Genomic DNA, 26,862 nt, shown 5'->3' with positions numbered 1-26,862 from the left:
CAGCTAACAAAGGCCATTCCCCTCCGAGACATTCCAGCAGAAACACGTGACGAGAAACTGAGGTCAGTTTACTTTTGTTCTCCTGAGTTTGTTTTTACCGGGAGAGGTCGCATGCGCCGTGGAGCTGAGAGGGAGAGAGGGAGAGAGAGAGAGAGAGAGAGAGAGAGAGAGAGAGAGAGAGAGAGAGAGAGAGAGAGAGAGAGAGAGAGAGAGAGGTATAGTAGAGTTTACAGCTAAACAACATCACTTGTGGAGAGCAGCTCCTCGCTCAGGAATGGGACAGACTCGGAGAGGAGCTCTATTTGGCTGTTGTGTTGTGTTTTTCACTGTTTCACCAATGGACGCTGCTGAACTGTGTTGTGAGCGTGTAGCTGAAGAACAAGCTTCGTGAGAAACCGGAGCTGCTCGAGTCTCAGCCGTCGCCGAGGTGAGCCTTCTGGGAAAGATAGATAGACTTTAACTAGCGTTTGTAATGTTTGGCTAATGTAAGGCTTTTGTAAAGCTACAGTTTCGTTTGTTAACACGTTTAAGTAACGTTAAATGAACATGTATCGTTTGTCACAGTGTGACTATGTGAGCTATAACTATAGAAGAAGTCCTAAGTCCTGTTACAGTGTTTTGGGTTGTGTTACATGACAGTGGGTTTAGTAAGTTAGACCCACTAACCTACAGCTAGCTAGGTTAGCTAGCTAACAAACAAACACATAAAAACAACAATAACTAAGTAATGAAAGTAACAATTAAAGTAATTTTATTCCAGTTTGGATGTTATTAACTAACGAAATGCTGTATACGTTTTATTTATTTTTTGTAAATAACTTAATTCCTGAACAAGCACCTGTTATTTTCATAAACTCTCATGACTGATTAAGCTAGTTAGCTAAGTTAATTGCCAGGCAGCCAGTGTGTACAGTGTTGGGACACAAAGGAGCTGTGTCATTTGCAGTAACTTGTGCACTCAAGATAGTAGATAATTTCAGTTGTTGAAATGATGTTTTTTGTAATTAAAGCTGCAAAGATAAGTCGATATATTCGAAATTTGTCGACTCCAAATATTCATTGTCGACTAATCGTAAACCCCCTGGGGTCAACTAAGTTAACTCGCCAGAAAGTCCATTTTGATGTATCCTAATGTTTGTGTTAATAGCTTTGCAGTGATACAGCACAGATAATTCATCTTCTGCCTCTCGCCTTGTCTAACTGGTGGAATTGTGTTCTCAGCATCTGGGCTTCCCCTTGTTTTATATAAAACTGACTAATAGATTTTATAAGTGCAATGACTTTTTAAATGCAAACTTTTAAACTTTTTTTCTCCAGCGAGGTAAATAATCTGGCACTAGACCTCCCACAATAATTATTTTATCGACTTATCGTTGAATAAATGAACACACCCTCAATATGTAAGTTACCTTATCAGAGAGAGTCCATTAATGTGAAACTGTATGTCAGCTTAGTTTTAAAATGCAATGTTTATTCTATTTGATTTTATTTTTATAAGATTTAGGCCTGTCTGTCATGATCATTACATAAAGGACAAATCGTACTATATATTGAGAAATATTTGCTGACCTTAGCCAGAATATCAGCTTGTTATTACTATTAGGATGTTTCATAAAAAGTAGGAACTATTTCAGTTTGAATGTCTGAATATTTTTTAAAAACGTCACTATTCTATGCTTTGTTAAAGTGTGTAATTGTATTGCCATATTAAATCATTAGTTAAGCAAAATAAAATAATAAAATGGTCTTAAGTGACAATAATATTGATTATCGCAATCAATTCTGGGACAATATACAAAACACAAAACATTTATTGTGACAGGCCTATCTGGCACTGGGGACACTCAAGTCGTCATGTGTCTCCAAAAGTGCCCAAATATAACAGATTACACATTTCCTCACTAAATATCAGCACTTTCCACATTTAAAGGACAATGTTCTGGACATTTGAAGGACATCCCATGTTCAGCCATTTCTATCGATTTGAAGTGGAGACAGAGAAAGCTAGAAACAGGAGCCGTACCCACAGCTAGCAGAGATGTAGGGCATTGCAGAAATAATCACTGACTAACCGACTAATCTGAAAAATAATCGAAAGATTAGTTGACTACCAAAATAATCATTAGTTGCAATGATTTTATATCAAGCCATTTAATCCTTTTCAGACACTGTATATAATGTATTTTCTGTATTTTTTAAATCCTCTGCAGAAACACTGAAAAAGCAGTAGTTCGAAAGCCATTGAGGCAAATTAACAGATCATTTTTATTTTATTTAATGTGATTTAGAACACTTTTTTAAATTGATTATTTTACTGTTTAGTGATGATTTATGAAATAAAAAGGTCAATATGAAATGTAAAATATTACAAACAGGCTTCCAATGCAATGGAACCAAAAATGATTAAATATATTTGCTATATAGATTTTTATAGTAGATTATTAGTGTCTTCTTTTCTGTGCATTACAGAAAGAAAGCAGCATTCTTACATTTTTTTTCTATCACTGGAAATAATTCAGATCTGAAAGGGTTAACCACAGTGATTCAAGTCTGTGTCACTTTTACTACTTAACACTCAAATTAACCCAAATTAAGAGCTAAGACCCATTTCTGAATATTGATATTAAATTCAAAATTGCGCTTAATATATATTATATATACGTAAAGTATATGTTAAAAGTGTATAAAATGTACAAATACGCTGCTTCAAAATTACGTTAAATATACGTTAAAATATCTGTATATTTGAAGTAATGTTACAAAATTAAAGTTTCGGGAAAACGACTGTCCAAAGCTTTCACTTTTCTTATCCCTACCAGTTACAACACCAGGCCATTTCCTTATTTACGTTGAGTAGAAACTGGAATTCTCATGTTACGAATGACCACTTTGTGAACCCTGCTGTAAATGATGGTATTATATTTCTCCTGAAAGAGTGACTGAATCAGGGTGGAGTTAAACCAGCACAGGTTGGAGTGACTCACACTATGCTATTGTTTTCATATTGTCCACTGGACCATGAGCTTGAGTTTGATTTTACTTTACTGTTTTCAGAAATCCTGCCACAGCTTTCCTAAAACCTACTTTCTAAATATATGGCTCATGCTCCAGTTTCGATCAAGCCTGACATACACAACCACTGAAAACAGTGAGTCAGTGTTGTTTTGACCACCACTTTTTCCACCTGTGCTTCTGAAATCTGCTAAGAGGATTATTTGCAGCAGCTGAGATTTCATTCACAACTTGCATAAGAATTTGGGGGCCGTAAAATTGGCTGACAGGATTATACTGTTAAGTGTATGTTTTTTATTAGTTCTAAAGAATAAGCCCTAAATAGACCAAACAGTTAATAAATATTCCAGAATGTACTCTAAAATGTCCTTTAAATAGTGCTATGTGCAGTGCCACAGAAGAACCACCTCTGCTTCCATCAAGAACCATGTTTGTAGTAGAGATGTAAGTTTGAAAAACTCTTTTAAAAGTTTTTTAAATAACAATGCTATTTGCTGTATGCAGTTAAAATATTCTATATAAAATATATATTTATATTCTGGTCGTTATGTCACATTTAGGAATGCCATGATAAAAAAAAAAAAAACATTGTGGACTATAATGTTTTTTAAGATAGAATTGCAATAAGCAATATTTTTAATTTAAGAGAATTGTATGCCAATGATGTAATAAAAGTAAAATAGCATAATAATGCAGTTACATCCCTGGGGAGGGCTGGGGACAGTAACACAATAGGAGATAGTTAAGGTCTGCTCACTCACTCAGTTCACACTCAGCTTAGTCACAGACTAATCGGAAAAGTAATTAACAGATTAGTCGACTACCAAAACAGTAATTACTTACAACTCTAATTTGTTAGCATAGAACAGTCCCAGAGACAATCATTTGATGTAAAGGTTCTTTACCAGTTGAATGGTTCTTTACATTCATTGTTTACATTTTGGGTTATAATAAATATTTCTTAATGGAAATATTGAAATCTAGAGTAATGATTATTAATTATAGGTTTACATTTCAAAGATTGGTGGCGGATAGAATTTTTATTATTTTTCTTATTGTGTTTAAACCCCAAATCCACATCCCGCTGTTCTGATTGGATAAAAAAAGAGGTTTTTGTTAATTAAAAATGTTATTAAAAATGTATGCTTATAATTGTGTGCTTATAATACTATGACAGTTGTCCTTTATTTATTTATATATATATATATATATATATATATATATATATATATATATATATATATATATATATATATATAAAGAAAATCTTGCAATATCTCACCTTACTTTAAGTATCACAAACTTTATATTGCAATGTATTAAAGTGTAACCCCTGCATTGTAATATATATTATTTTGCCAGGATATTGACAATACACCACCCCATTACATGTATGACTTATATGAAACTGATATGAAACCACATGTGGTTCTTCTTGTGTGGCATCACTCAAAAAAGTATTTCAAGGACCTTTAAAGAGTGTGTCTGAAGTATTGCACGTAGCTTTTGGACATCCTGCTTCTATTACTGACAGCTGGTTGACCGTGTTGTGTAAGTAGTGTCTCATGCTAACAAAGGAAGTAGAAATGTGATTGTTTTTGTAATTCCTAAGAGGCCTTTACAGTTCGTCATCCTTAATTTCAGTGTCTTGTAGCTCATCGTGTCTGACAGACACTGAAGTGATGGCACATTTTAGTAACATCAACTTTGGTGGATTAGGGGTGTTTTTAATCATTAATCCTAATTTCTAATTTATTTGTTTTTGGTTTGTTTTTTTTATTAAACTTGTCATTCAATGGCAGTGATTTATACTGAGAAACAAATTCCCCAGTTGTTTTATTCAAAGTTCTGGAGAGCTTCCATATAGAATGATTAAATCCTGTGTCAGCATGATGTCCTGTTAAATCTGGCCAAACCACAATGTTTTTGGTACTAAGCCACACACTTACACAGTGAAATGGATTGCTTATGTGACACTGTGTTATACAACAGTTCATTTGTGTAGGCTATTTATTGGCCGGTTATTTATGAGCATTGTGAGCATTTATGTTGCAGTTGTGTTAATTGATGTAAAGCTGTGGTTTAGTCATTAAAAAGAACACAAATCATTTGTCTGAGATGAATTGAACGTTATTATGATGCTGTTGACATCAAAAACATTGTGAACAGTATTGCTAGAACATAAAAGTATCCAGACAGCCTGCTTGTTCATGTAGTGCGTCACATTCCTGTCTCTCTGTTGGTCTTGTTAGTAGATTATGCAATATTAAGAGACTATTGTGCATTTTTATTAGTCTTCTGATTTATCTGTGTGCAGGTTTGTACAAACATTTAATAGAGTTTAATGTGAGATTTAGATCACTTGGATCAAACAAGAACAGTGAACTTGCCTTTGGATAGATGAGTGTTAAGCCCTGTCTGGGTAGGATTAGTTTCTTAAGGGGACGTCTGTGAAAAATATTTTACACTTCTACACAGTGATAAAACTCTTGCATCCAGAGTGAAGTTGAAAAAAACAGGAGAACCAGTGAGTTTTTTGGATTTTTTGGTCACATGACATCACGTTCAGTAGCTCCTCCATTTCCAGTCGCTGTTGTGTTTGCATAAATCTCCATGGAAACGCGCGCCCAAATTGTAATTTTGGTGCGCAGCAGTGGACAAATAGCTATTTTATTAAGCGCAAGCGAGGAGACAAAACTCAGAGTCGTGCGTCTGACAGGAATGAAATTACCGGAGGACCACGAAGTTCAGTGAAAAACAGTAGGTAATTCAGCTTGTTATTTTCTTAGAGGACGTCAGAGAAAAACACGTTCATTGTCGTTCCGGATGGCGATAAAATCACAGAGGACCCCCCCCATTAAAGAGAAAATTACCCCAGGATAGCTCTTTAGTACTCCATTGACACAATAGTATACATAGATATTGTCTTGAGTTATTTGCCAGTTATTTTGCCATTGATTTTGTAATTAAATAATAAAATATTGAGACAGAAGGTATCTATAAATATTTTTCAATTTTGAAAATATAAAGAATTCTCTCTTTGCTGTTGTTGATTTTTGTGAACTTTCAGTTGATTTTTGGTACTTTCATTTCCCCCTCACTGGGTTCAGCAGTTCAGAAGCTCTACTGCTTTTAGAAGTTGTTGATGTCGTTATTGTTTCCATTTGCACACACATGTAAGTGCATGTTCACTCAGCAGTTCATTTTACTCCTCAGACAGGTTTTATACTGTGATTGTATGTACTCCTGAAAATACGAGCACCGCTTAGTATACCTGGCAGGAAACTAAATGAAACAGATTCAGAGAGTTCTGTCTGTCATGGAGTGTTTTTGCATGCACTTTATAGTCTGATTTCTACATTTATCTGATGATTTAAATAAATTATTTATTATTTTAGTTAACAGCATGCTCTTATTAAATAAAATAATAAAGAGAGATGGATTTTAGATCAGTATTTATATTTCTGATTTCTCAGTGCATGAGTGAAAACAGACTGTGGTGCCTGTTCATATTAAGCTGCATGTATTAAAAACCAGTATAAAGTTTGGGTTTTACATGATGGTTATGTCACTGCATATTCTGTGTGTTTATAGGCTGATTGCAAAGCAAAGATCAGATTACTGATCTATTGATATAAACTCTTTATTTTTTCTCTCATTAACAAATTACCCAAATTTATATAAAATAAAATAGGGATGAGATTACCTAAAAAATCAGTTTATGAGTTGGATGTAAATGCACTCATTGTCCTAATTGAGTTGTTTACATTTGTCTTTGTTCTTTGTCAAGTGCTCCTATTTAATAAAATGTAAAATGAGAAGCTTGCCAACATAACATCAGCAGAATAAAACACCCCTCTTTTTCTTTACACAGCAAAATTTAAATCTCAAACCCTTTAAAAATGAAAGAGTCAGCAATGCAGTTGTACATATCCCAGCATATCCTCACTAGTAGAGAGATAGCAGATTAGACTGTTAAATGACTAGAATGAATCATTCTTAAAGTACTGTCAGAGGAAGCCGACTCCCCTTCCCCTAATCTGTGTGGTTTCCTCAGTATTAATGCCTCTCTCTGTGGGCCGCAGTGGGACTCCCACACCCTGAACTGATTCTCTCTGGGATAGAAGGAAATGACAAAAGCTCTTTACACTCTTACAAATCTTTCAAGCTGAGAGTAAAAGACAGAGAATCCAAAGCTTGCAGTCTGCTACAAATGAGTGAAAACAGATTACACAGAGATGTCCAGCATTTTTAAATGGTTTTGCACACTGCTGTGTTTAGTTATTCAGTCAGTACTGCCAGGTTCTGAAGTTGCAGATTAGACTGTCAGATGAACTCTTGTAGCAACATGGTTCACCTTAGTGTTGGAAAAATGAGAACCCCAAGTTCACATAATACTGGAATGAATTTAGTCAGCTGAGGAATGAGGCAACAGTGGAAAGGCTCAACAAATCTAGATGCAGCATGGGAACAGTGCAGTGCTGTGCTGACCATTTAGTATCATGCTATTAATATTGCAGTAAGTGGTTGTTTTAGTATTGATGGGTAGCAAAACTTATACCTTATTTTCCGCACTATAACGCAAACTTAAAATCCTTTAATTTTCCCAAAAATCGCCAGTGCGCCTTGTAATCTGGTTCACCTTATGTATAAATTTTACCAGTCAGGTTGTATGGAGCAGTAAGGCCACTCCGCTGAAGTGCAGTGTTATAGTTTAGTTCTATAGTTTAGTTCTTCAGCACCCGAGACTCGAGACTGGAGCAGTTTTAGCATTAGCTGCTAACCTTGTTAAGCTATAGCTCTTTTACCGTTCAAAGGCGAGTATATTGGCCTGCAGTCTGCTGCCAAATCTGGGTAGCACTGTGGGAGAAGCATTAGCATCGCCCACTAACCGTGCTTTAATTTGCATTTGACAGATGTTTAGACTTGCCTAATCACTGGGCAGATTGTGAATATCCACACCTGTATAAGTAGTGAGGTTGAACACTACCCAGTGTGCTTGCGGCAAGATGACATGAGCTATCAAAATTTGAGTGAGGGCTTATAGCGGGAGCCATTTCTGACATTAAACTGGCAGTTAACATTCCTTAATACACATTGTAACATTGTGCCTGCAATATATCACAGAAGGCATTACAACCCACGGTGGACAGTGCAGTGGGTGGTAATGATTGCGACCAGTGACGTCTTGCTAGAATTGTCAATGTGAACAGACAACTGACTGGAAGAAAACACATCCCACAGTACAGGAGGCCCTACATGCATATCCCACAGATCAGTGCAGACTTCTTTAGCTTCTTTGGGACATAGCAAAGCAATAAGAGGCTAAAGCTAAGAAGTTGTTTGCTGTACAACTGTCAGGGTTGATCTCAAGGGGTGACAGTTTTTTTTTTTTTCCTCAATTCATCTTTAATTCAGTAACCTTCAAGGCTTCCATACTGCCAGGTGTGTGAAGTACATACAGAGGAAGTTCCTGTTGGACATAGACAAAGAGAAAAATGAGTGAAACAGAGCTGAAATGTTCATGCAAACATGACATTCCACTGCTCTTACTGTGCTGCTAGAGGGTGGCCATATGAATCTGGAATTTGTGCGTACATGTGCTATGTGAATAGTTCCATGACCTGGATTTGGATTGGTTGGAGCCAGGCCTAGGAAAGGCTGGATGGGGTGGAGCTGCCCACATCCTGTGGAGTTTTGGCCTGGACCACGTTCTGTCTCTGTCTTTCACTCTCTTTCTCCAATACACCCTTATTCACACACTTTTCTTATGTTTAAGGTTTATGCTGTATCCATGCAAGTGCTTATGGTCTTGCCTTCATAATTCATAGGAATCTCATGTGGTCTTGGGGGGTGTGTGACAGCTTGGAGAAGGATGTGTTTACTTGTGTGGATAGGCCTGGAATTATAGTACATCTGAATCTGTGCAAACTTGTTGGAGGCACTCTATCCTTAAGTATTTAGAAGGTTTGGTGGTCAGGGCTTCTGCAGCAGACTGTGGGCAGTTGAAGCTATTTTGAGCTTGTTTTTTCACTCCTTCTTACCACTTTTGCTGCCTTGTCTGCTAATGTCATTTAGAACGCTCTCTTTTTTCATTTTTACACATGGAAATCAGAGAGCAAGTGAACACCACATAATACTATAACTAGACTAATTGGAACTAGTGGACTAATGTTTTCTTTGGGAATCACCAAAATAGCAAAAATCACTTTTTGCTTTGGCCCGACTCTTGGTTTGTTTGAATAAGTCAAATTCTGGCCTAAATGGTTGGCTTACAGTCAGACCAAATATAGCATGCACAAACATCTTCAGTTGCTGAGTATAATATGGCAATTGGCCTAAGCCACTTATGTCAATACCCTGTATGCCGAGTATAATTTGGTATTCAGCCCATGCCACTTGTCAATTCTCTGGTTGCCAAGCACAAACAACATTTGGCCCTAACCCGCATAGCCAAAGAAGAGTCTTAATTAATACTGCCATACATCACCCTAGTGTGGACTGATTCTTCATTCTATCTACTCAGGGTGAGGGCCAATTAAATCTTTTAAAGACTGGTCAAATTTTCTTCCATTAGCAGGCATGACTCTCAGCTACTGCTGTTTTTACATGTAACTTTTATTCTCTCTTGTTACAAAAACTACCCTTCATAGTATTCGTTCATGATGTCAGTTAGATTATTGAACAAAGATAAGATATTGAACAAACAAAGTTTCTTCTGAACTAAATAAATCAGTTTAGAATGTCTCATTTTAGAAACTATTAAGTAAAAATCAAATGATTAAATAGGGTTTTACCTAATTGCTGGTGCTGTATTTGTTATAGAAATATATTGGATCGGATTAGTATCGACGAGCAGTCAACAGTATCGTACTCTAATCGGGACATCCATTGTTTTTACGTGCAGAACTTATAGAACTCCTAAAGAGAAGCATTTTTTGCAGTGGGCCTACATTGTTATTGATGATGTATCTTACTGTGTGATTGGCCTGGCAGCCCACTGCTGGTGCTAACCACTCCTCTGGCCTCATCTTATTTCAGCTGCTTCAGAATGACACCCACTACTGTCTTGCTGTAGCTTACATCTTAAACTACTTTTATGAGGAACCTGAGGTGGAAGACTGTATAACAGCAGGAACCTAATGAGAGGACGCACACAGTGCCAGATTTTATCAGCCTAAATCTGTGTCTCATAGCCACGTTTCTTCCCCACTGTGCCATGCCCTTATTATTAGCCTAGAGGCACAAGTGTTGATGAGGATTTAGACAAGAACTCCATCTCATGTTTGTTTTTCTTGCATGTGTTGTCCATCATTTTTCTCTGTCGTTTTATGTCTACAATTCAGTACAGACCTAGGCCTGCTGGGTATGTTATGCACTCCTCAGAGCGTTAACTCTCGGGTGTTACTCAATAATGAAAACTTCACGACTACTCAGGCTTGTTGAGGTCTTTTGTTTGGATTCGTATGTTGGTGGTAGGGTCATGGTTTCTATAAACATGGGGGTTTCTGTTAGTTTCGTGTAGTATAGTAAATACTGGTGGACTCACAGTTTACTGTGGGTTTGCGCATGCTCACCATGACACACGTATCGTACGGATCTGAATTGCGTAATGAGGTGAATGCCCAGTCTTTGCTGTGGAAATTTTCAGGTGGGGTGTGTGTGTGTAGTTTTGCAGGTTAGTTTTTCCTTCCATTTGACCCACATAGAAAAAATGCAGGTATGTGATTTGCTCATTTAAATTCAGTTATGCGTATGCAGTGTTGTAGAACAGAACATAGAAACACTGTTAAGAGTTGCAGTTGAAGATAAGGACTTGAGACATTGGTACAAGGCAATTAATAAAAAGCTAGGTCCATAGACAGTAGTACAGTAGACAATGAGTACAGTGAATACAATAAGTATGTACATTTGGTAAAAGGCTAAACTGTATTAAAGTGCAGTTTTGTTACCATACTAATAGGTAAACTATAGTGCATATGTACTATACTGTATATATTTCGGTGACTGTACATATTAATAAAGTTGAACATGGTGATATGTTGAGTGAACTGTGAAGATTAGAGATGATCAGCAAACCGTCTGTATGTGTGTATTTAGGCTGTGGTTAGTGTAAGCTGGTGTAACCAGTTTAACACTGCATGGCTCTGATGTTTCTGCACCTCTTCTGTATAGCAGAGATTGGAATTGACAGTGGCTGGGTGCATGAGGTCAGATGTTGATGTGTTGAGTCCACTCCAAAGTAGAAATGCTAGAAAATTATCACCAAGATCCAAGTTGATCTGATTGCAAGTGATGCACGCAGTCCCTCCTTAACGTGGGATGTGAAGAACGTAATGAAAATGTTAGTGTGGTGATCAGACCTTCTGATCTGAACTGGCGTGTTTGTTTCTGAGTCACTTTATCAGAAGCTGCAAGAAAAAAATCTGATCACCTGGAAAGTTATTAGTCTTTATAAAGGTGAAGTACAGGGCAGGAAGAGGGGAAGACCACACACTGAGCTCAAATCTTAGAGAAGAGAAACTGTATTACCACCAATCACATTGCTTTTGGATGGTTGCCCAACATGCATTCTGTGCCTTTGCATGTTAGCAATGTTAGCATTGTTGCTAAACCACTTTAACACTGTCATGGAAGGTCAGCTGCTGTGTTAACTTCGCAGCTTTAATCCAGCAAGCCTGGTTGTTATTGCTGCTTTAGAACGCAGATGCAGAATAACATACACACATGGTAAATATATCATACCAGATAGCAAGACTTCTAACAAACCTTTACCCTTGGCCTGACTTTAGTTTCCCCCCGTTCTCATTTTTCTGCCTGTTTTGGGGCTCCCTATCTCCTTATAAGGACGTTTTTTTCCTGTCCGAGTCCCAGTTTAGTAGCCAGGGCGACGATAGTGTATTGGATCGTGACCCTGGATCGTGACACTGGTTCAATACAGCATGAGTAGCAGTGTGTTTGTTTATTTTGTCCTCTCTTTTTGGGTTATCCTGCTTTAAATTCAACTGTTCTGCAGTTGGGTTCAACAACCCTCTGGGCTGGAGAGCTACTAGTCTGTAGCACTCCATTACACTTCATTTTCCAAAACAGTATTTTTTTTTGTGGCCTGCCAAACTCAATTGCCGACCCCTGGTAATTTTGAAATACCACCATACTTTATACCATGAAGATATGGTTATTATGCCGTGCAAATCCTCACATTGTTGCAACTCTACATACAGCACTGTATGTGATTGTATTCTTTTCTGGACATATCTTGGATATGGCCAATATTTCTAGAGTGATTTTCTTAACCCTGGTCCTGGAGGCTCCCTGCCCTGCACATTATAAAGCTTCCCCGGCTTCCAACACAGCTGATTTATCTTGCTAATCAGCTTATTAACAAGTCCTTTCAGTGGGGGTGTCAGATGGGGTGTTTAAGCAGGACTTCAATACAATTTTCATGGCAGGGTGCCTCCAAGACCAGGGTTGAGACACACTGTTCTAGAGCACTGACCAACTACATTCAACATTACAACATTAGTCTGTAAAACTGTATTATGAGTAATGCAGTAAAGTATTAAATAAATGAGCTATACTCTGTAAACCTTGTTGCGAAACATGATACTATTTTATTACCCTACTGACTCACATCTGTGCTGCAAACTACAGTTTAAATTACTTCACCAAGTCTGTTGATGTCATGACCTCCCCTCTCATCCTCATCCTGTTTTACAGCGGGTCTGTAGACAGCTTTCCAAGCAGCTGAGTCACTTTTTGGATTAATAATTGATTTCAAGTTCCTACAGCTGATAAAGAAAAGATACTGACCTTTCATTTCACATCAACTAATATAAACCCTATTTACACCTGCTCACTTAATGTGACTCATATCTGAATTGTATGCTGATGACAACTTAACAACATCTTTTTACACTTGGCAGCCAAATGCATGTCTGAATAGTCAGACTGGCATCCAATTGCTGTGTTGGACAGAATATGGTAATTTACTTGTTGCCCTGTAATGTTTTGGTTGTACATAATGTTTGGTTGGACATACAGATGTATTTACATTGTAATAATATGACTCAAATGCTCCTCAGAACACCTCCTGAAGTAGCTTGTAGAAGTGGAGAAAAAAACAATAGACCTACATCTCACACATATCAAAAAAGTCTTCTGCATAAGATACACTTGTCTCTTTACTCTGTAAGCCTTATTACTCCTGTTACCTTGATCACTCTGAGTGTATTTAAAGAATTAAAAAATATTTAGTCAATGATCTTTTATCAAGTGGCCTTTGATGAGCGTGGAATCAAGGAGGCAACAGTTGCATTTCTACCTCAGTTAGCATGTCTGATTAAGGGGGTGTAGTCTTGTTGATGTAGTTTACAGCACTCTGTGAACTACTGTGAACTATAAACGTGAACAGAACTCCACTGTGTAAAACGCTTGGGAAAGCCAATTTAGACTCAATAAAGGCTTGTTCAGTTTTTAAAGTTCACAGTAAGTCAAAGTGTGCACTAAACCACACTGACAGGTCTGTGCCACCTTAAAGAAGAACTGGATGTGGTTGGAGAGAAGTGTTTTAAGAGCCAATTGGGAGACAGTTGACTTCTGCGGTGCTAAACTGAAAAGGCCAAATTTGGATACCAAACCTGTTGGTGATCTGGGGAAATTTGTGTAAATAAAAAAAAATCCCAACTGTTGCTTACATTTAAGACTCACAGAGTGATGTTATACTGTTTTAATAAAATCTTTAGTCTTTTTCTGTTGCAGTCACATATCAAAGTGGAAGAATGTATTGACCAATTAACCCACCAACAACCTAGGATGTTAAAAAAGCACATGCCTCATCTGATACACATGAACTTGTCAGATGAAGGCGTTTTTTTTTTATAGTCAGTTAATCACAATAATTTATGTCATGCCCTCCATTTGTGTTTTCTGGTTATGTTGACTTGTGCAGCCCTATGTTGTATGCAAGCTAATATTAAAAAGCATAAAAGGCAGAAACTGTACAGGGAAGTAAATACATAAAATTGTGCAATCAGTTTTCAGGTCAAGATCTTGTGTGTGAAAACAAACCAGTAATAGTGAGCCCCTCCACCAAACAAGCTCAGTATTGGTCCTGGGTGTGCATACTCAAGTGACCCCACCAAAAAGACATTTTAAATGTGTCCTGGTCTCGAAAAATGGGTGTTACTTAACACATATGGGTGGAGATGTTCAGCTATGTTCACTTAGTGGAGGTGCTAGTGCTGCCAAACCCACAGTAGAAAAAAGAAAATCCCCAAAAAAGGCCCAGGCATTATCCACTTGGGAAGTATGCCTTATTTAGCTTATTTTCTTATACTCTCGGACCACCTGTGTGCAGCATGTTAAGAAACTGCAGGAAATAAGGTGTAGGTAATGTTTTTATTGCAGGGTTTGTACCTCTATTAGGATTAATATATGATTATGATATGAAGTAGTGAAATATGAAAGTGTCAGTCATGTTGTTTGTGTTTTTCCTGATCTGCCCCTTTTTTCCATAGAAGCAATTGCACTGATGTCTTTCACATCCTAATTAAAGAAGTTACTCATCCATCAGACTGGGCAGTAAACCCGCACACTCGTTTGTTTTGCTTGGTGTCACGAGCATTCGTGCCTGCAGTGGGGAATGTTTTCTATGGCTTATTGCATACCAGGCCAGTCAGCTTTGAATTGCCTTCCAGCTCTCAACTACCCGTTTAGAAGATTTACCTCGGTAATGACAAACAGAGATCCTTCAAGAAGTGTGCATTTTTTAGTACTGATGTGTCACTCTACAGAAACACTGCAGCTGCAAAAACATGCACATATGGGCAGGCTCACACATGCACACATGCATATATATATACACACATGTGAAACTGTTTGGCATTATGCCCAAAATGCCCAAAAACATTTGAGTAGACACTTTTTTATTTTCTTATTAACGTGTTTTTTTTATGTATTCAGCCAAGAATAGTCTACATCTCTACCAGACACACTGACTGACTTGCTGCTGTTGTTCAGAAATGTTTGTTAATTTTAAGGGTTGAGCAGATTAAGACTGTTTGCTCTTGGAAATGAAAAGTTGATTGTGGATATCTTGACACCAACCACCATGCCAGTAATAAATGACAAACTGCCTTATAAAGACCACCAGTTCCCTGTTTAGGAGGTAAAAGGGCTATGGAGTCAAAAAAGGGTCATAAAGATTTTGAGTTTGTAAACCAGAAGTCACAAATGTACTGAAACTTGTAACTGCGTTTAAACAACTACATGCACAAAAATCCAAATCCACAAATTAACTGGAATGTGCAAACTTGAAACAGAAAGTAATATTAATAATAATTCAAATGTACAAATGTGAAAAAATATTTTAATTATATATAAATATATATTTTTAAATGTGTAAATCCAATCTCTTGAATGTGTGAATCAGTACTGCTCAAATGGCTAGAGCTGGGTCAGACCAAAAATCACATGGAATTTGTGAGGTTGTAAATGTGACAGTGGGTGTTTTTCACTGTGGAGCTAAAAATCCTCTCATTCATCTTCTCTGCTGCGTGTGCGAAGCTCTAGCTGCAGTTGCGAATTTTGACCCTGTTTTTACGCCTGATTGATGGACCAATAGGAAAGCTTTATCTAGACCAATCAGGTTACGGGGTTTGTTTAACCAATCAGAACACTGGGTGGGTCTCTGCAGCTCGGAGTACTGGGCGTGTCGAAAGGTGGTCGTCTATTGGCTCTGTGCACAAGATGGCGCCACCTAACTTCCGGGTAGTGAGTGGTAGGTATACTAGTTTCCGGTTGGAGTTGTTGTGGGGAGAACTGCCGGCAGGAGTACAGAGTGAAAGCGACCATGAGTGTTTTTAAAGTTAAGGAGAAACGAAAAACACAAAGCAAAAAAAACTGACTGTGTTATTTTTATAATTAAAGGATCCTCTATAAAAAATTGGAGACACTGGGAAACATACCAAACTGTTATATTTTAATAATAAAATAAAAAAAAATAAATTCAACAACAATACTATTTCATGCCTTTATTTCCAATAACGAAGGCAATGGGCCAGTTTTTCTTTTATAAAATTCATTACTGTTGGTCACATGAAAAGTTTAAGGCATATTTACAAGCTTATTCAATAAAAATAAATAAATTGACCCATAAGAATCCAGAGCCAGTTTTGAATACAAAAAAAAAATATATAAAATTGATTCAGGTAAAACAAACGTTGTTTACATATTATTGGGATAATGAGGGAACACAAATATTTTACGGTTTGAATACTAATGTAATATAAATGCATATTAAACATTAACAAACAATTTTAGAGAACTTCTGGGTTAATCACACACTGAACTGTTTGAAACTAAGGATATACAATAGTAAACAACTATATATCTCCCGATGCCAGTATAACTTACAGAGGGTCTAGACACAGGGTAGAACTTATCTATCTCTCTCTCTCTATCTATATCTATATATACATAATTATTTATAAATAATATATATATATGTATATATATATATATATATGTATATATATATATATATATACATATATATATATATATATATGTATGTATATATACTTATATATATATACAGAATATAAATATAAAATATATATATATACAAAATATAAATATAAAATATATATATATACAAAATATAAATATAAAATATATATATATATATAATATATTATAAATAATGGGTTCTGGGTTAATCACACACTGAACTGTTTGAAACTAAGGATATACAATAGTAAACAACTATATATATATCCCGATGCCAGTATACATTATACATTATACATATTTATAACTTACAGAGGGTCTAGACACAGGGAATAACTTAAAAATAGATCAAAAATAATATTTATATATATATATATTCTCTCTTACTCCTGGGCGCTGTACATCATTTATAGTTATTTTTGGTAAGTCCTGGAGAGATCGCGTGTAGAAAGCCATACTGTCTGCTGACCGGCGCTGAAAAGCGGAAATGACTCCGCCTACCAGTTGTAGACCGGAAACAGGCAGCGTCGTCTCATGCAACTTGCGAATTGGGAGCTGACTTTTCAGCGTGGCCGCCATTTTGGAGTCGGCCACCATGCGCCCCCCAGTGGATTAATTTACACAAACCGATAATATTAATAACTCTACCAATTTTTACCCGATTTACACACGGTTTGGTTTGTTACAAACAGCAGAGATGTAGTTATGATACAGGACACTGTGACACATAACAAATACGTGCTTTCATGCTGAAATACTTTATATTATGCTCTTTAACAAAGACAGACATATGGTATAGCATATTAATAAGTACATAAATTAATTAATTTATTTTATATATATATGTGTGTGTGTGCATGTGTGTGTACATGTGTGTGTGTGTGTGCATCTATGTACATAAATATAAAATTAATTCACATTATTAGAACATAATATAAAGTATTTCAGCATGAAAGCACATATTTGTAATGTGTGACAGTGTCCTGAATCATAACTACATCGCTGCTGTTTGTAACAAACCAAACCGTGTGTAAATCGGGTAAACATTGGTAGAGTTATGAATATTATCAGTTTATTAAACTCCTTCCTCAGTGTAAATTCATCCACTGGGGGCGCATGGTGGCCGACTCCAAAATGGCGGCCACACTTTCGACACGCCCAGTACTCCGAGCTGCAGAGTTGTGTTCTGATTGGTTAAACAAACCCCGTAATCTGATTGGTCTAGATAAAGCTTTCCTATTGGTCCATCAATCAGGCGTAAAAACAGGGTCAAAATTCGCAACTGCAGCTAGAGCTTCGCACACGCAGCAGAGAAGATGAATGAGAGGATTTTTAGCTCCAGTGAAAAACACCCACTGTCACATTTACAACCTCACAAATTCCATGTGATTTTTGGTCTGACCCAGCTTAAGCCATTTGAGCAGTACTGATTCACACATTCAAGAGATTGGATTTACACATTTAAAAATATATATTTATATATAATTAAAATATTTTTTCACATTTGTACATTTGAATTATTATTAATATTACTTTCTGTTTCAAGTTTGCACATTCCAGTTAATTTGTGGATTTGGATTTTCGTGCATGCAGTTGTTTAAACGCAGTTACAAGTTTCAGTACATTTGTGACTTCTGTTTTACAAACTCAAAATCTTTATGACTCTTTTTTGACTCCATAAAGGGCTTAGAGTGGCTCAGCAAACAAAGGAACTGCCACTATGATCGGGAGATCACTGGTCCCGATTATGTACCTTGCCATCAGCTGCCGGACCCCTGAGAGAGCACAACTGGACTTGCTTTCTCACTCCAGATGCTGATGCTGCTCAGCACAATGCGCCTGTTGATTCGGAACCGAGTCGCTGCGCTTTTCTCCGAGTGCGCAGTGATGCTACTTGGCAATGCTATATCAGCAGCGGTTCGAAAAGAGGCGGTGGCTGATGTCATCCTCCTGGTTTGGAGCATTAGTAATGATAGGGGGAGTCCTAATGAGTGGGTTGGGTAATTGGCTGTGTGAATTGGGGAGAAAATGTGATTAAAATGTTAAAAACAATTATATAAAAAGAAAACTTTAGGAGGTGATCTGAGACACACTTAAACCACCTGTTAACATCACACATTTGACAAGCAAAACAGTTCAGCTAAAACCCTTCCCACACAGAATCTCTTTTTCTTCTTCTCTTCCTTCGTCATCTCCTCCTTCTCCTTGGACAGTAGAGACAGTTACACCAACAAAAGCAGTGTAAATACTTTTTAATACCCTTGATGTTTCTTCATAAATCAAGGTTATAAAAAATATGCTGATTTTGTCAGCGTAACTGTCTCTACTGTCCAGAAAGGGCTGTCTGCTGTTTAGCTGTTTAGCACAGCTAAAAAGTACTCTCTGTGGAGTGGAGAACCATCAGTTCAGAGAACACAGTTCCACTGCTCCATAGCTCAGTGCTGGGAGGAGCTTTATACCTCTTTAATACACACCTGACATTAGGAATAGTGCCCGTAAGGACACTGGATTGTCTGTGTCCTATACTATGAGCAGTACTTCACTACTGGGATTAGATGTACAGATAACGTGAGTGATTATCTAGCTATCAGAGACAGTTATCCAAAGGCTACGTATGAGGTTTCATCCAGACTTGCCTGGTCTTGCTTTCCTGGTTGTGTGACAGTGATTGGTAGGTCGTATTTCTTGCTCTGTTGATGTGTTGATTTATAATCTGCCCTCTAGCTGAATATCTGCGCTTCCAGTCCCCTTTTAAATAGTGCCAGTGCTCCCAGTTTGCAACTGCAGTTGCCTTTAGTGGTTCCTCTGCACCTGTTTGTGAGTGTGTGTGTTTGTGTGTGTGTTGTGTGTTTGTGAGTGTGTTGTGTGTTTGTGAGTGTGTTGTGTATGAATGAGAGACAGAGAGAGAGAGTAGTGTTTCTAAACACAGAGGCGCTCTGTGATTCACAGCTCAGATGTGTCTTTGTGTGGTTTTAAACAGAGCTGTCCCTTCGTGTAACCCGTACACACATGTTCACACACGCCTACACTTACGAGCATAACATTCAATCTTTATTTTTACTGGTAGAGAGATGCCAAGCCATTGTACTCTGTTGTAGTTTATTATGGTACTGTTCATCACAGCTATAACAGGTCATTTTTAATGCCTGTGGTGTACCTTAAAGTAGCAATCCTTAAGATTCTTTCGTTTAAATTAAAATCAGTAGTGTTCTCAAGTGTAGAGGTGAGTAAATATTCTAGTAAATGTTATCAGTGTGCTTCTACAGCCATCCGTTCAAAGCCAGCTATATTTATTCGAAATGTTTTCCGGAGGTTTTTCTGGTGACCTCATGTCTTTCTGACATCTTGTGCTATTTACTTTATCAATCATGGCGCTGCTAATGATTCTGATACAAGAGCTACTGCTAACATGGAGATAACAGAACGGCAAACTCCACTTTTCATCTGCTCATTTGTGCATCGTTAAACCAAAGAAACACAAAAATACAAATGAAGAAATAAATCTGGCAAGCCAAAGGGAGCACCCATCACAAAGGAGTCCTTGCAAAAAATTGCCTCATTTCATCTGCATCACATTTTAATGCACATTTTAAAATACTGCATGCTGGGTGCAATTACATATTCTCACCATAGAGGTCTCCAAATCCCCCAAACCTACAGACTGTTACTTTAAAGAACTGATAGCATACACATGTTTACATAGTGAAACAAAATGAAGTCTGTAGGTTTTTAGAAAGATATCAGTCTGTATTTGGAGAGATAATTAAGCTAATGTTTTCCTGTGCGCCTGTGTTCAGATGGATAAACAAGTTTTTGAACAGTTTGTGACTCACTTTATGTCTGGTCCCCAAAAGGCCAGCTAATGGCTTTCTCTGTGTTTATTTTGCCTGGCAATTGCAGTGACGTTCCTGTTTATCAAACACAGAGGTGTGCGTGTGTCTGTGGGTGAGTGTGTTCCTGTACTACCAGATGGTCTCCTGACGATAAGACAACACGAAATATGGCCAATTCCTCAATTCTTATTCTTAAATTCTCTTAAATGTCCTTTTTTTTTATTGCAATTTCGGCATTGGGGGGGATGTTGGAGTGCACAAATGGGTTCTATTTTGGGTACTGAGAGTAAGGTAGGCTAAATATTTTGGTGTAGTTCATAAGGTTAAAGCTAAGTTTAGGAATAGAGGTTGTATGGTTTAGTATTGGTGTGGATTAGTGCTGGGCTGTATGGCCAAAACTTATTTCGCTGTGTTTTTTTTATTATTATTATTATTATTATTATTATTATTTAATTATATAATTTTGCATGATTGGGCTTATATAGGTCTGTGACTTACTGTACGGTTAGGAGTACATATACAGCACTAAGGCTTTAAATTAAGGCCCTGATTACTATTGGGTTTACACTGTCCCAGATACACAATATATGAAAAAATTTGGATTTGTTTGTTTGTTTGTTTGCTTGTCCTTGTGTGCAGCCATTCCTTTACACTGGCATGTTGGATGTCATAGTATGGCAGTAAATTACTTGATCATGAAGTGTTGCCTCAGGGGATGGCTTGAGAATATGCTCACCTGTATAAGTTGTGAGGTGTTATCTTGTAAATGAGGTTGAACACTAATGTGTGTGCTCATGGCAAGGTAATATGAATTGTTGTGAAAGTGTTTGAGTAAAGCCTGATTCTGGGTGCCAGATTGGTCCCCACATGCATATCCCACAGGTCAATGCAAGCTTTGTTAGCTTCCATGAGACCTAATACCTATATATCATGGAATATAACCAAACTATTAAAATATGCATCAGTAAATATGTAGAACCTTATTGCAGTACGTAAGGACCAGCATAGTGAGAAATCAATCTGTATCTGCCAACAGAGTCTCAGTGCTTTTCAGGAAATTCCCCAAGCACAAACAGACCTTTCCTTCCCCTCTTTCACTCCACAGTCATTTCCTGATACACGCACCAAAACATTAAAAAGTTGGCCTTTGTTTTCTCTGGCTTTGGGGGGAAAAAACTGGAAGACAAGCAGCGGGGCTGGTTTGATAGACTCGGACTTCATACTGGATCAGAAGGGGACAGGGTTAGGATATTTGGAGAAATAGATATAGTATAACATACAGTATAAGTTTGGAGAAGAAAAAAGTATTGGAGATGTTCAGCAGAAGATGTTAAGATAGATTTATAGAGCACCTCGACCCATTTAAAGCTTTCAGCGATCACATCAAAGGCACTGTGAACTCTTCATCCAGTCCAAGAACCCAAAAACTCCCCTACCCCATCCTACACCCAAAGTCACCCTATACTTCACCCCACCCTGACAGCGCTCCACTGCACTGCTAACTCAGCACAAAAACGCACTGGTTGAAGGGTCGAAGGAAAAACAAGATTTTTTCTATTCTGTCTTTTGTTGGCAATAACACTGGAAGCACACTCCTATGGTGAGTGTGTAATCAGTGGGCTGTCTGGTTCTGCTGGAGCCGAGGAAGGCAAGAGGTGGTTGTGCATTTCTCAGACAGCTGTGCTGGATCAAAGCCTGGGTGTTGGGATTTGGAGCATCTGGAAGTGGGTCAGAACTGGCTCTCTCTTCAGCTGATGGAGATCATATTTAAGGGCAAGCATGGTCCCATTCATCATGAACAAAGCGACCCACAAAGGCTGAACTTGGAGAGGAAGATGTGCAGAGCTGTTGCTAGACGGTTACCAAGTATTTCATAATAATGCTAATAAAACATGTTTTGTGTAGAATGTTTTGGTTTTAAAGGTTCTACGAAATGTAATCCCTGTAGAGGACCCCTTAAAATGATCAGTTTTTTTCCTTAATACCTTGAATATTAAAGCGACTCTGTGTAGCATATCTATTAGGGGTGTGCCATATTACATTGTACATGATAATATCACCAACATTGAATATTGAATATTGTGAACGATATTATACCCTGAAATATTGTGCCACATCACCCACCCCTAGTTTTCACATCTGGTTCTACTTTTTTTGCTATTTTTACCAAAAGGAAAAACTCTCATCTAATCTACTAGAGACAGATTATATCTGTTCAGTATCATTTATTTTACTTTAATCCTGAATATATAGAGATATTTGGAGTGCATTATTAGTATCTTCTGTTACAGTTATTTTTTTAAATATCTCAGTGAGGGGTGTGCCATATCATATCATATACAATAATAAAATACATTTTTCATTTTGTTGCAGTAGTGTATTCTTGATTTTTTTTTTTTTATTCAGTGTTTTGTCATATCGCCAAGAGTATTGTTATCGCGAAAATACCATAAAATATTGTGATATTATTTTAGGGCCAAAATCGCCCACCTCTATTATCTACCTTAAAATACCTTTAAATCCTGAAGATGGTCCCTGTAGCTTCTCTTTCATAGCTGTTTACGGCTGGATACACCACTAATTGCACTCATTGTCATATATGTGTAATTTTTTTTTATATTGTAGTACCATGACAGTAAACATCATTCTGTTACTTTCAGTAATGATTCTCGATCTCTCAGCTTGTCCAGAAATGCATGTGTAATGTGTTTCCTTCAGGAATGCCTCAAAGCGGGAATTATACTTTTCAACTGCAGCAGGGAGTAAGAAGCAAGAAAGTTTAGTTTTATTCTGGAGTTATATTGCTAATAAAGCCTGAATCACTACTAATCACATGTAACATAGACTATGAAGATCTGTATGATTTATGCCTTTTATTCATAAATATGGACAAAAGTATAAACAAAATTCAGATTTTAAGACTACTTCTACTGTTTGTATATATAGCTTGCTGCATGCTATACAGTGTGTCAGTGTTCTCCGTGTACCACTGACTCCCGTTTATGATTCAGCAGCCACAGTTACTTTCCCAGTCATGTTTATTGTGCGTGAATGGCCATTAGTTTGCCCTTTTTCACCCCCACTCACTTTTTCACACGCTGTGACCTCTACCCCTTTGCACTTAGTCATCAACCCAGCTGATGGCCTCACTCTATTTTTCCCCAAGGCCTCATTTGTGTTTGAATTGAGTCTCAAGTCTTTGAGGCATGGTGCCAGGTTTTGAGTCTTACTTAGAGAATGTTTGATGGGTCTGTAGGTACAATAAAACAACTAAAGCACTCCATTCAGTTAATTTGGTGTTTTTTGTTTGTTTTTATTTATATTAAAGAAAGTAACTTGAAATTTGAAACAGATGGTGTACAACACAATCTACCCATTTTCTAACCAAGTATGCACAACAGCTAATGCAGCTTTAGTATGTTTTCAAAGATTTATTTGCAGAAAATGAGAAATGTCTGGAATAATAAAAAGATGCAAAGCTTTCAGACCTCAAATAATGCAAAAAAAGTTTATATTCATAACATTTTAACAGTTCAGAAATTAATATTTGGTGGAATAACCCTGCTTTTTAATCACAGTTCTCATGGCTCTCGGAATGTTCTCCTCCATCAGTCTTACACACTGCTTTTGGATAACTTTATGCTACTCCTGGTGCAAAAGTCAAGCAGTTCAGCTTGGTGTGATGGCTTGTGATCTTCCATCTTCCTATTGATTATATTCCAGATTTTTTTTTCATTGGTAAAATCGAAGAAACTCATCATTTTTAAGTGGTCTCTTATTTTTTTTCCAGAGCTGTATATCTAACATCATTACAGTAAATGCTGATATTCCCTTCAGACAGAGTTCATCTTTCCTGACACTCTAGGGTAGTATCCAAGTTCTGAGCAATTTTCCATTTCAAAAGGATGGAAAACTTGGCGTGGAATGTCATTGAAGTTTTTGCCATTCTTTTTTTCATATTCTTTATTTATAAAAGAACAATGAATGGGACGATGAGAAAAAGAGGAGGTAATGTTTTTTAAAGAAACATCAAGGGAAACTGGTCAATTCATTGGATAGGAACTAGTATCATGTACCATGAATTTTACCAGTTTCAATGGAAGCTAAAAACAATACAACAGTGATCTGTGGAACATAGATTAATGCCTCCTGCACTAAATGTGGATGTGAATTCTGTCAGTCATTCAGTTGTAGACAGGTGCAAACAGTCACAATCATCATTAACACCTTTGCTGGCCACAGTGTTAATGGCTTGTAAACACATACCACTATGGGTTGAGTAATATGGCTCTTGCGCTGAGCACACTGGTCACTTGCAAAGATAACACCTCACAAGCTGTTCGCTGATGTAACATACTGCTATCCCATGACTTTTAGTATGTCAGTGTATGTTAACTGAACAGAAAAGAGTACAAAACTTTTGAAAGGATTATCACTGCTGTGCAAAATCCATGTGTCCATCAAAAATATTTTAGTAATTTGGGAACTTTTCTATTGGCCTGTTCATTATTACTGTCTCAAATCATGTCAATAAGTGAAATTGTTAAAAATGGTGATAAAAAGGTGTTTGCATGACAGCAGTGAAAAACAAATTAATGTGAACACCAACTTTGCTTCACTGCTTCTAATCTCCTTTATGTCCACTAATGAACACAAACTATTGGTGGGAGGTTACTCATGATTAACCGCAACAGACAACAGGTCCTCAGGCAAGGTTTAGGATTCAGGGACCATGGATAAAGAGCAGATTTTGTGTGTGTGTGTGTGTGTGTGTGTGTGTGTGTGAGTGTGAGTGGGTGGGGTTGTTTGGGTGTACGTTCTGTGCAGCAGGAAATGGAAATAACAAAGTAAATGTTGAGGGCCTGGATGGAATGCATTTTTTTATTGAGGAGACTGAGGGCAGCGCTGGCTGAAGCAGATCCCTGCTGAAGCAGTGTTTCATTTCTCTGACCTGTCCTTTCCTCCGCTAGGACCTCAGTTAAACTGTGGGTTTGTTTTCTGCAGAGCCCTGGCAGCACCAGCTGCATACAGCAGAGCAGCCCGGACGCCATGATGGACGCTGACGCAATGGTGCAGCCCTGCCAAATGGACCGCAGCGGCAGCTTCTTTAAGGTAGGATGTCTTGAGTGGCCCTGCTGGGATTGTTCTGTCTGTCTCTCTCTCAGCTTACAATCTCACTGTCTCACTCACTTGCTTTGCAGTGGCTTCTAATACAAAAATGAAATGTATTGAAAATCTATTTCAATGTATTTGATTAACTTTTTAGACATTTCTAATAGTGCACAATGGTGCATTGCTAATTTTACAATTTTTATTTTATCGCTTTTATTTTATCGTCTTCTGAAACAGGCACACAAGGTTTCAGCACTGATCTACATTTACTTTTACAAAGCATATTCTTTGTATAATTGAAAACATTGCATTATGTTTATCATCTGCATAAGATCAAATAAGGTTGTAAGTTCACTGATTTGCTGGAAGCACTGTTGCAATGGTAGATTAGGTCATTGGTCAAGCTAGGCAAACAATCATCCCCTTTTAGAGTTATGATACTCATACCTAATGTCCAACATTTTATTTTAAGCTATATATGTCTATAAAGCTGCATCTGAAAGTGTCAGACAGGCCTACCACTAGGTCGCTGTTACATTTAAACCCATATCTCCTTTGAATACGGTCCACAGGAAGTCAGAATATCACAAATATAGTCACATGCTGTTCTTTAAACAATCTATGAATTATATTTCAGTGCTAACACGCAAACCTTTGTAAGCACTTATATCTAAAGAAAATAAATAAATAAACTCATTTTTTCTAAATGATGAGGTGTCTTTGGCTCATTCATTCTTGTGAAAATGGCCAGCAGCTAGTGGGGGAAAAGAACAGACCAACTATGTTGGAGAATTTATTGAAGTGCTTTAATTAAGTTTTAATAAAGGGGAATCTGCATGATACAGTCTGGAATATGTGCTTCAAAAAAATAAACTAACGCACCAAATAGACATGGGATAAGTGAGGCCGCCATGATACATACAAAAACGTGTAGTTAACAGCAAGTATATCTCTACAATAAGACCTTCCAGTTGACTTGTATAGACCAATATGAGTTTTTTTTTTAACTCTGGAGTTGGTCTTTAAGAGCCAAGTAGGAAATTTGTACTGGAACGCCCTGTAAGTCCTACTTGAAAAGTTAGGATAGTCTCACCAACCCCAAGTTTAGAATTCAAAATGGCTGCGCTGCATATCAACAGTAGAAAAAAAACAGTAATATTATACAGTTTATTATCTATTTTGTCAGAGTTTATTTAACGTTTTTATGTTCTGAAATAAAAATAAAAAACTTTCAATTTTAGCTCTCTGTCTCTTAATCAGTTTGTTCACTTATAAGTGAGATTTGAGTCAACCAGACTTAAGTCTGTTCTGTAGTGAACAAAATTTTTAATTGGATACTGAACAACTTCCTGATGTGTTTTCACATTAGGTTTACAGGTGAGCATTAAATCGTTGA

The 26,862-nt window shown here is 37.3% G+C and overlaps 1 protein-coding gene across 1 annotated transcript in view; it reads left to right on the top strand.

The window, feature by feature from the left end:
- Positions 1-187: 187 nt before the first annotated feature.
- rin2a (Ras and Rab interactor 2a) overlaps positions 188-26,862 on the top strand; it is a 59,438-nt gene continuing 32,763 nt past the window's right edge. The window contains exons 1-2 of the mRNA XM_007252224.4: positions 188-427; positions 25,359-25,466. Coding sequence (XP_007252286.3) covers positions 25,404-25,466 — 63 coding nt within the window. The 5' untranslated portion in view covers positions 188-427; positions 25,359-25,403. The remainder of the gene's footprint in view (positions 428-25,358; positions 25,467-26,862) is intronic.

The sequence above is a fragment of the Astyanax mexicanus genome, chromosome 7, assembly GCF_023375975.1.
Source record: "Astyanax mexicanus isolate ESR-SI-001 chromosome 7, AstMex3_surface, whole genome shotgun sequence".
NCBI lineage: Eukaryota > Metazoa > Chordata > Actinopteri > Characiformes > Acestrorhamphidae > Astyanax > Astyanax mexicanus.
The sequence above is the reverse complement of the archived record's forward strand: the minus strand, read 5'-3'. Positions and strand labels throughout refer to the sequence as shown.